Genomic DNA, 10,389 nt, shown 5'->3' with positions numbered 1-10,389 from the left:
GAAATTCCAGCCCGTCTTTCCAAACAGCTCTTACAGCATTAACATCATGTTCACAATTTTACAGTGCTATTCCAAATTCATAGTGTGGAAGTATGTACAAAACACAGGGAAATCACGTCGACAATGATAGCGGCCTCTAGTGGCCAAAAGTCAATTTTATCATGGGCAGCGCCATTGAGGGCTTCCACCATGTTAAAGTAGTCCGCGTCGTCAACTGGGTGGGAATTGCTATGGTTGTAGCCTCATTGGCGCTGCCCATGCTGTCACATACGCTATAACGACACAGATATAAGTCCTCTAACTATACTATGGTGCGCCCCATACGCGCCCTCCAAGCAAATCTTCCCTGACCAAAAAAATAAAAGTTGTGGCACTTCGTCACATCCGTGATATGGAATTCAGGAAGTCATCCATCCAAAATAATAAGTAAGGCAAATAACTTTTGGAGAGAGTAGTAAACTTCTGAATGCGTCTGAATGTGAAAGCCGAGGTTGTTTCTTATGTTTCTTCTGCGTCGTCGTCTGAACACGTTCACCATGATTACCTCACTGGAGGTCTCATGATGGCCAAGCTGAAAACTAAGGAGCAAACTTTGAACAAGGAGCTGGACTTTTCCCGAGGTTTGACTTTCCCTGAATAATATTTGCCATGGCTTACCATAACGGTTCGATCCCCCTTAGAGCATTATTTATCATGCTCTGTTTTGGAATGGCAAAATCTCTCTATACCATTCCACTTAAAATATTTACAGGTAAATTTAACTCTTCTTTGGATTTGGATTTAACTCCTCTGAAACTAATACAAGCCTCAGGAAATGGACTGTCCCTGGCATCTGATCCAGCTGGAATAGTGAACTTTTTGGACATGGTCAATAACTTACAAGGCGACTCTGGCAGAGGTTACTACATGGAGATGTCACTGGGTACCCCTGGTCAAAAGGTATATCAAAATATGACCTATTGTTTTCAATGTGGAATACATTTCTTGACCTCTACCTTGAATGAAGTAGACATTATATATATATATATATATATATAAGAGAGTATACAAAACAGCTGCTTTTTTCATGACAGATTGAACAAGTGAAAGCTATGATCCCTTATTTATGTCACTTTTTAAATCCACTTCCATCAGTGTAGATGAAGGGGAGGAGATGGGTTAAAGAAGGATTTTTAAGCCTTGAGACAATTGAAGCATGGATTGTGTATGTGTGCCAAGGTGAATGGGCAAGACAAAAGATTTAAGTGCCTTTGAACGGGGTATGGTAGTAGGTGCCAGGCGCACTTTGTGTCAAGAACTGCAACGCTGCTGGGTTTTTCATGCTCAACAGTTTCCCGTGTGTATTAAGAATGGTCCACCACCCAAAGGATATCCAGCCAACATGATAGAACTGTAGGAAGCATTGGAGTCAACATAGGCCAGCATCCCTGTGGAATGCTTTTAACACGTTGTGGAGGTGTTATGGAGGCTGTTCAGAGGGCAAAGGGGGATGAAACTCAATATTAGGAAGGTGCTTGACTTGGACTGAACTAGGTTCCAGTACTCATTTTGGGTGCTGGTATTGTTTATATTTAGGTGCAGGAGCCCCACATTACTTTTGAGCTAGAGGAATAGGAGCACAAGCAGTAGAACATTTGAGGTGCCGGTACTCTGCTCCTGTGAGCTCCAGTCAAGCACTGGAAGGTGTTCCTAATGTTTGGTATTCTCAGTGTAGATATAATAAAGTGTTGTTAATATACTGTAATAGAGCCTACAAATTCAACTACATAATGCAATACATGTTCACATTTAGGCCATGGTATTTAGTAGGCTAACTTATGACCAAGCCTGTCTGTCTGCAAATAGTTATTCCAGCCAGCATGTGATATGGAGAGAGGGTGTGGGGAGGCTGTTAGCCCCTGGGGCGTGGACGGGCGGGCAGGAGGGGGTGACGGCGAGAGTGAGACTGCAGCCAGCTCTGAGCCCAGGGCCTGGTTCTGCCATGTAAGCCCCCACGCACATGAGCTCACATGATGCTGCTAGACTCGGGCCTCTGCTTGGGCTCCACTGGCCAGGCAGCTGACCAGGATGAGGCTCAAAGGCTCAGGGAGAAAGCTGAAATCTGCTCAAACTCTACCAATGGATCTGGAGGAATGTGGCCCATAGTTTCTGTTCTTCTTTTGTTCTAGGTTTTATGTAAATATCTCCCTCTCCATCACCATCTATTTCCCCCTGTCTTCATTTATGCCTGGTTTTGCAATTTGGCCCTAATTGCATGCAGTTTTAGGTACCCACACTTCCCAGTCTTTGGAATGTTTACAATATGTTAGTATGTTCTTGATAAAGCCAGTGTGTTCTTAGCTGGAACACTTTTTATTGTTGGACTAAGAGTTGGGTGTTAGCAAGGTACCATGGCTATGGCACAGCCAGACTCTGGTTCCCACAATCTTATCAAGCTTATTTCTGCCTTGTCATGTCCTTGTGCTTATTAGTGGAATGATCACACTGAAGGAATCTGACCACCTCACTAAAATTAACCTAGCTAAGCAACACTTCTGACTATAATCAGATGAGAGGTAGGGAGGGGAGAGAAGAGGTTGGGAGGGGAAGAGAGAACAAGGGGAGGGGGGCACAATAACACCAATCGTCAAACAGTTCTATCTATGATATAATTAAAGGCCTGGTGTTAAACAAGGCGTTATTCAGATGAACCACTAATTGCCACATCTGTTAGCCCCGTCGCAGCTAGGCCGAGGTGTCGGCTGGAGTGCCTCACATCTGCTAATTGGTACAAACAGGTAGCAGATGCACATCCCCGCCACAGAGCCTCTGCTAATTAGCCAGGCAAGGCTCAACCACAGGTGACCAAGCCGCCATGCTGGCTCAGGGAAGGGGTATAGAAGGGATTTGCCTGGTGGTTCAGCCCAGCCAAGCTAGGGGAGTAAGGAAGAGGATTGAGAGGGTAGGAGGTACAAGGAAATGCCCCTAGTTTTCCCCAACAGGCTGCGTCAGGATGGTCTGTCTGGTTTGGGCCCAGCGTGAGTGGCGTGCTGCCATCTGTGTGGTGGCAGTAGGGTTTCAGATGGCAGAGCCATAGTGGTGGGACTTCGGCCAGTCCAACTAGGGAACACTGATAGGGACGCAACAGAGCTTTGAGGAAGTACAGTGCCTTCAAAAAGCATTCACACCCCTTGACTTTACACATTTTGTTGTTACAACCTGAATGTAAAATGGATTAAATTGAGATTTTGTGTCACTAGCCTACATACAATACCCCATAATGTCAAATTGGAATTATGTTTTTAGAAATGTTTTCTAATTAATTGAGAATGAAAAGCTTAAATGTCTTGAGTCAATAAACATTCAACCCCTTTTGTTATGACAAGCCTAAATAAGTTCAGGAGTAAAAATGTGCTTAATTTGCATGGACTCTGTGTGCAATAAGTGTTTAACATGATTTTTGAGTTACTACCTCATCTCTGTACCCCACACATACAGATAATTGTAAGGTCCCTCAGTCGAGCAGTGAATTTCAAACACAAAGATCAGGGAGGTTTTCCAAAGCCTTGCAAAGAAGGGCACATACTGGTATAAAAATATTTTTTTAACGTGACATTAAATATCCCTTTGAGCATGGTGAAGTTATTAATTACACTTTTGATGGTGTATCAATACAGCCAGTCACTACAAAGATACAGGCATCCTTCCTAAATCAGTTGCCGGAGAGGAAGGAAACTGCTCAGGGATTTCATAGTGAGGCCAATGGTGACTTTAAAACTGTTAGTTTTTAATGGCTGGGATAGGAGAAAACTGAAGATGGATCAACAACATTGGAGTTACTCCACAATACTAACCTAAATGACAGAGTGAAAAGGAAGCCTGTACAGAATATGCATCCTGTTTGCAGGCACTAAAGTAAAACTGCATGCCAAGGCATGCCATTGCCAAATATACAATGGAGTTAAGTGACCTAGTTACAGTTTTGACAGAGCTTGAAGAATTTTAAAAACAATCATGTGCAAATATTGTACAATCCAGGTGTCCAAGCTCTTTGCGACTGACCCAGAAAGGCTCACAGCTGTAATCGCTACCAAAGGTAGTGATGGATTGACTCAGGGGTGTGAATACTTTTGTAAATTAATAATTTATGAATTTAATTTTCAATACATTTGCAAAAAAGTCTGAGCATGTTTTCACTGTCATTATTGGCTGTTATGTGTAGATCCTGCTAGGGTTTTTGTATAGCCTATATTGTGAGGGATAGCTAGGCCTATTTCCAGTTTTTGTCGGTCATCAATAGTTCCTGCTCATCTGGTTTTTTTTTTTATTCTCAGAACCGGGTCGACAACAAGAATGCAGAATACTCTTGAGTAGCCTATTTAGTGAGAGCAGAATGCTACATTTGTTTTGTCTGGGTGTCAAGTAAGGTCTTCACTGTAACATTTCTGAATGAGTTACTTCTTATTCTTAGCTTTGACGAAGCCCATGCTTTAGTTGAATGAAAACAAATATCCCGAAAATCACATTTTGCTCGGGCTGCTTTAGGGAAGACGCAGGAAGTGCAATGTCACACCAGCAGACCGCTTTCCTGTGTATTCCCTTCATGTTGCCTCTCCTCCATCAATCCAAAGTGCTTTAAAGGCTAGTTAAGCAGCCTAACACGTTTAAATGGTAAATAAACTCCTTTGTTGCGAGCGGAGCTGTGGAGAGCACAGCCTCTTTAATGATGAGGAATGTTCAGTAATGACCCTTCTGCGCGTCACCGAGGTGACAGAAGTCGGTTATCTCATTAGTTCCCCTAGTTGAACTGATGCCTGAGACATGATCTCAACTGCTGCTTTGCTAGCTCACGTTCCGCTCCTGCTCGCACACCACTGACAAATACCAGGATGGAGGGAGTTTTAAACTGTGGAGCAATGGGCGGGCGTAATGTGGTCATGTTTTTTTCAAAAGATACCAGACCAGAGATTTTTTTCCTAATCTTCAGACGTCATGAGCATAGTAAATAACCTGTTCTGCTCAAAGCACGATCGTGCTGAGTCAGTTTGTGTGTTTATGGCGTGTCTTAAGAAGGGTGCGCATAAGTAACAAGGATGGTTGAATGACTGATAAAGTACTCACTACTCTTTTGTTTTTCCAGCTGAATATCCTGGTTGATACAGGAAGCAGTAACTTTGCTGTGGCTGCAGCAGCACATCCCTTCATCACACACTTCTTCAACACAGCACTGTGAGTCAGGCTCGCATATTTGCTCTGTGGAATATCTCTTTCTATTGGGTCAATGAGAAGGCTAGCATTATATTTGGTGGCCTCATAATATTAGAAAATGCCTTAATTAAATAAGTGTTTCACATCAATCTCATAATTTATACTACAATCTGATCATGTTTTATGTTTGTTTATAATTGGCTCAGGCATTCGTTTGATAAGATTTCCTTTGTCCAAGACTGCTGGTTAATCTCCCTGACTGTCCCTGTGTTCAGCTCCAGTACGTACAAGTCCACTGGCAGGGGCGTGGCCGTCAAGTACACCCAGGGCAACTGGGAGGGCGAGCTGGGCACCGACCTCGTCCTCATACCCAGCATCGCTGGCACCCTCACCATCAACATCGCCACCATCCTCTCGTCCGACGGATTCTTCCTCCCCGGGGTCAACTGGCAGGGCATCCTGGGTCTGGCCTACCCCCTGCTGGCTCGGGTAAATGGGGGGAGGGGTCCTCATGCCCTCTTGATATGAAGGATATCGCCATGTCTTTTTGATTTGGCACAGTGGTGTCTGTAAGCGTGGTGGGGGCGTGAAGAGCTGCTGAATGTTATCAAAGATCAAATCAACTCAACCGGAAAAGGTTCACACATGATACTGTTCAGAATGAAACTGTGATCTCATCATCACACAGAACCATGGGGCGTAATGTTGGTTAGGCTATTCTGAGCTTACACAATGTATGCCTTATGCAGATTTTGAGGTCAACAATTTTAAATCGTTGACATACAGTGACCACTCTGTACTGTGGATCTCAGCTTTGTTCAGGTTCAGATGATTTTCAGAATGTTTGTCATGCATCACATGCATATATCTGGCCCTTGACATATACACCATGTGAAGTCGAGGTATAGAGAGGGGGGGGGGGATCCTGTTTAGTCAGGGTGATAACTGATAAGACTTTCTCCTGTCATTCTCTGTGCTTACAGCTTCACTATTGACCAATAGGACAGCCAAGACGTTATACTATTTTACACTAAGTTAATTACCAGAGTGTTTTTGTTTATGTCTCGTTTCTCAGCCTGACTCCTCGGTGGAGCCCTTCTTTAACTCCGTGGTACGACAGACAGGCATCCCAGATGTGTTCTCCCTCCAGATGTGCGGAGCTGGGTTGTCAGCCAGCACCACTGCCGACCCCACGGGGGGAAGTCTTGTGAGTAGTCAGGAGGAGAAAGCTAAAGGCTATGAATGGGAGGAGTGAATGGTGGGGTGGGGGGGTGGGGACTTCCTTACAAAGGCTGGTTGTTGTAGTGTCAAAGAAGATGATTATTGAGGCTGTTCATCGCACACACAGTTGCTTGGCATAATATTTCTCCCGACGCCCAGACCAGATAAACCTTTCAAGGGTGGATTAGATTGAGCGGCATGGTGCTTCTTAGAAACATGATCGCTAGCAAGTCTCTGCGCCTCTCAATGCGTTTCCCCATTGGACACCCAATCTAGTTAGCGAGTGGCTAATTAAGCTAAGATAGCCCTTTGCCGAGGGCAGGTCTGTCGGTGTTATAAGAGCAGTCGTGGTCGAGCCGACCACGTGAGTGAGCGCAGCAGATGGGAGAGATAGTGGGGTGTAATCAGTATCTGCAAGGCATGCCATTGTAGTTTTATTACAGTATTCAGGCTATCATTGTATTCAGTAATTTGTAAAGTGAATGAAAACCCTGTTTTGTTTCAGGTCATGGGAGGGGTTGAACCAACATTGTTTTCGGGGTCCATGTGGTACACCCCTATAAAGGAAGAGTGGTACTATCAGGTGGAAGTATTGAAGCTGGAGGTTGGGGACCAGAATCTAAACCTGGACTGCAAAGAGGTATGAGACAAACTGTCCACTGTTTTCTAAATTGCCCTTTCCTGGTCTAAATGGTTTGCAAAGTATTTCAATCTGCACAACACGTCAGGTTTGAGGAACAAAGCCTAACCGTGGCCATAAGACTAAGGCTGTTTCTAGTGAGCATTATTTCTGGATGAGCCTGTAGTGCAGGTCTGGAAAGAGGATATAAAGCAACAGTTAATAAAGCATGCCCGAGCTGAGATACAAGAATGTGCTAAATCTGTTTCTGAAGCATTCCAGGAACCAAGGTGGACATTTCAGCTTTTTGTTTGATCAAGGTCTTCTGAAATGAAATATGCAACTGAAAAAAATATTATGTTTTCCCCTTTCTTTATACATCTTCCTCTCTCTTCATTCTCTCTCCCTCTCCTTCTCCCAGTACAACAAGGATAAAGCCATAGTGGACAGTGGAACCACTCTTCTGCGGCTGCCTGTGAATGTGTTCAGTGCTGTGGTGGAGGCCATCTCAAGAACATCTCTGGTATGTCAGCCGCTATGCCCATGATCAAATGACAAAGAACTTCTAGGATAACCTGGTTGTCTGAGGACACTTCAGTAACTGTGTAGACTGAGGACACTGCAACTTATTTCCTTACCCCTATATGGCAACTTTGTTCTGGTCTACGGATCTGAGAGAAAATGAGTGGTTATCTATGTAAAAGTACACTTTTTTTCACAACTCAGAGTAGTTTTATTGGAGTCTTAACAATCCATCACTGTCTTTCTATGGTCCAGATCCAGGACTTCACCTCAGGGTTCTGGGGTGGCACTAAACTGGCCTGCTGGTTGAAGGGGGAGACGCCGTGGAGGTTCTTCCCCAAACTGTCCATCTACCTGAGAGCCACCAACACCAGCCAATCCTTCAAAATCTCCATCCTCCCTCAGGTGACACAACAAACGTCCCCCATGTTGCCTCCGTGTGTTTGTTGTTTGCTTACTCTAATCAACATCAGCCATCTTATGAGCTTTAGATCTGTTTGCCGACAGCTCTTTTGACATTAGTGTGGCTGCTCCCTGCAGCTGTATATCCAGCCAATCGCAGATGTGGACGGTACGCTGGACTGCTTCCGCTTCGGCATCTCGTCGTCAGCCAACGGCCTGGTGATAGGAGCAACCGTCATGGAGGGCTTCTACGTCATCTTCGACCGGGCAGAGAAGAGGGTAGGCTTCGCTGTCAGTAGATGTGCAGGTGAGTGCTGGAGTCTATTATTGGGTCTTAGAGACGGCCTTGGTGTTCCAATATAGTATGGTTATGGCTCTAGCATCAGAAAAAGGTTTTTTGGGGGGGCTAGTAAATGTTTATGCGCCTCGTCAAGTGCTCTTCGTATACCCGTCTCACATTCCACAGTACGTTAGCTATTATAACCCTGGTTCCTCTCTCCAGTGAACGGCGGGATAGCCGTGTCAGAGATCTCTGGGCCCTTCTCATCTGCAGACGTGGCATCTGACTGTGCAGCTGGAGGGCTGCTGAAGGAGCCCCTTCTCTGGGTCATCTCCTACGCCCTGGTGGCCGTCTGTGTCGTGGTGCTCCTCATCCTGCTCCTCCTCCTCGTCCTGCCCTGTCGTCACCGAGACCGGTCCGGCGAGATCACTGATGAATCCTCGCTGGTCCGCCACCGCATCAAATGACTGAGGCGGGCCTCGGGTGGGACGGCGACGGCCACCGGGAGTTCCAATTCTACTGAGGCAGGGAGAGGGGAGGGGTTGGGGCTGCAGTGACCAATAGGACTGTTCTCTGGACACATCATGGAGACTGCAGTTTGACCAGAGAACGCTTTTCTTAGTTTAGATGTTACCAGTTTTCTTTGCACTCCAGTTTCACAGCAACCTCTGAATTTAGACACATTATTAGACTGAAGGTTGGGTAGCAGAAAGGAATGCTATCTCTATGCCAGCCCAGTCTCTCCTTGCACATATTTCCTGCTGATTCCCCACTGCCTACAACATGGTAGTGAAGTGCACTGCTCTCACATGAGACAAGGTCCTAAGAACTCTTAAACAGCAATGTTTCTCTTTACTTTTCAGAAGCCTCAACTCAAAATAGCATATTGTAAATTACTCAAGTTTGTTGAATGTTCCCCATAGGTATCGTTACCATTCTTTCATTACAATTTTACTCTTTGCTGTGTGATGAAAGGTGGAACGTTTTGTAGGAAATGTCCTTTGTCAAGCTGTTTTATTAAGAGTTGGAGTTGACTAAATGTTTTCATTCAAAGTACAACCAGGAGGTCACAGACAATGGAAGATGATACACATAGGTTGATATACTTCCCTTGTCGTTTACAATGCTATCAAGTCACAGCCATCTCATATGGGAACAAGCATGGGTTTGCGACATTCTGTTTAACTGCAAAAAGTGATCAAAAGTGTCAAATTATGAATATCACTCCATCTGTATGAGTGAGAATGAAGCAATCTGTGTTACTAGGATTTTGTAATGATATTGTGTACTTAATATACATATTTGATATTTAAGTCAAAATGAATGATTGTATAATATTTCAAAACCTCACCATTAGTAGACATACAGAAACCTGATTTGTAAGGGCACATTTATATTGGAGTACTTCTATGTTAAATAATATTTTCTAAATTTTACATTACCCATGATTTCAATAGGGGAGATGTATTGGCCAAAAAAAGTATTGTACTGTATTTTCAAAAAGTTTAATAATTTTTTTGCAAAGGTGTTTAATTTAAATCTGCACCTGATTTTGTATCAAACTGTTCACGATTGTTTAAATGTATCAGTGCCAAAATTGTGATTGTATATAATTAAATTGATCAGATTAAAGTAAAGGCTCTCATTCCAGCGTGATAAAACGCCCGGCCTCTATTCCAACCTGGATAAAAACAATTCACCATTCACTTGAATATTATGAATAAAGAGTTACACAAGTAGAGAGCACCATGGTGCAGGTTCTTTTTCTCTAATCTTGTATTCAAGAGCAACTACCAAGACCACTCTTCAAGCATAGGGGAGACAGTACCTGTAGGGTAAAATCTCCCAGACAGATCTTTGTCAGGGTAGATGACCAAGGGTCGGAATGGGTAAAGGTAAAGTGTCCGAAAACCTAACTTCAAAGAGTAACTCGTTTGAACGCCCCTAGCAACACCCTAAGAAAGGCTATTTTATAAATGTAACACTTACTGTTATACTTGCCTTTCTTGCACTAACATTTGAGCTTGTATTTTCTTACTAGCAATGATTTTGCTGATAGCTGCTTAATTCAGAAAAGTTTATTTTTGCGGTTTTACTTAAGTTTAATGCACTGACTAAATTGTTCTGGATTAGAACGTCTGCTAAATTACCAAACTGT

General features: G+C 43.9%; 1 protein-coding gene across 1 annotated transcript; it reads left to right on the top strand.

Annotated features, from left to right (window-relative positions):
* Positions 1 to 238: 238 nt before the first annotated feature.
* Positions 239 to 9,970, top strand: LOC106581128 (beta-secretase 2). The gene is made up of 9 exons (XM_014162943.2): positions 239 to 939; positions 5,120 to 5,208; positions 5,463 to 5,676; positions 6,263 to 6,394; positions 6,914 to 7,048; positions 7,449 to 7,550; positions 7,805 to 7,954; positions 8,090 to 8,258; positions 8,454 to 9,970. The coding sequence occupies exons 1-9, from the start codon at positions 649 to 651 to the stop codon at positions 8,696 to 8,698; spliced, it is 1,527 nt and encodes a 508-aa protein (XP_014018418.1). The 5' UTR covers positions 239 to 648; the 3' UTR covers positions 8,699 to 9,970.
* The last annotated feature ends 419 nt before the right edge of the window (positions 9,971 to 10,389 follow it).

The sequence above is a fragment of the Salmo salar genome, chromosome ssa20 (assembly GCF_905237065.1).
Source record: "Salmo salar chromosome ssa20, Ssal_v3.1, whole genome shotgun sequence".
NCBI classification, from domain to species: domain Eukaryota; kingdom Metazoa; phylum Chordata; class Actinopteri; order Salmoniformes; family Salmonidae; genus Salmo; species Salmo salar.
The sequence above is the reverse complement of the archived record's forward strand: the minus strand, read 5'-3'. Positions and strand labels throughout refer to the sequence as shown.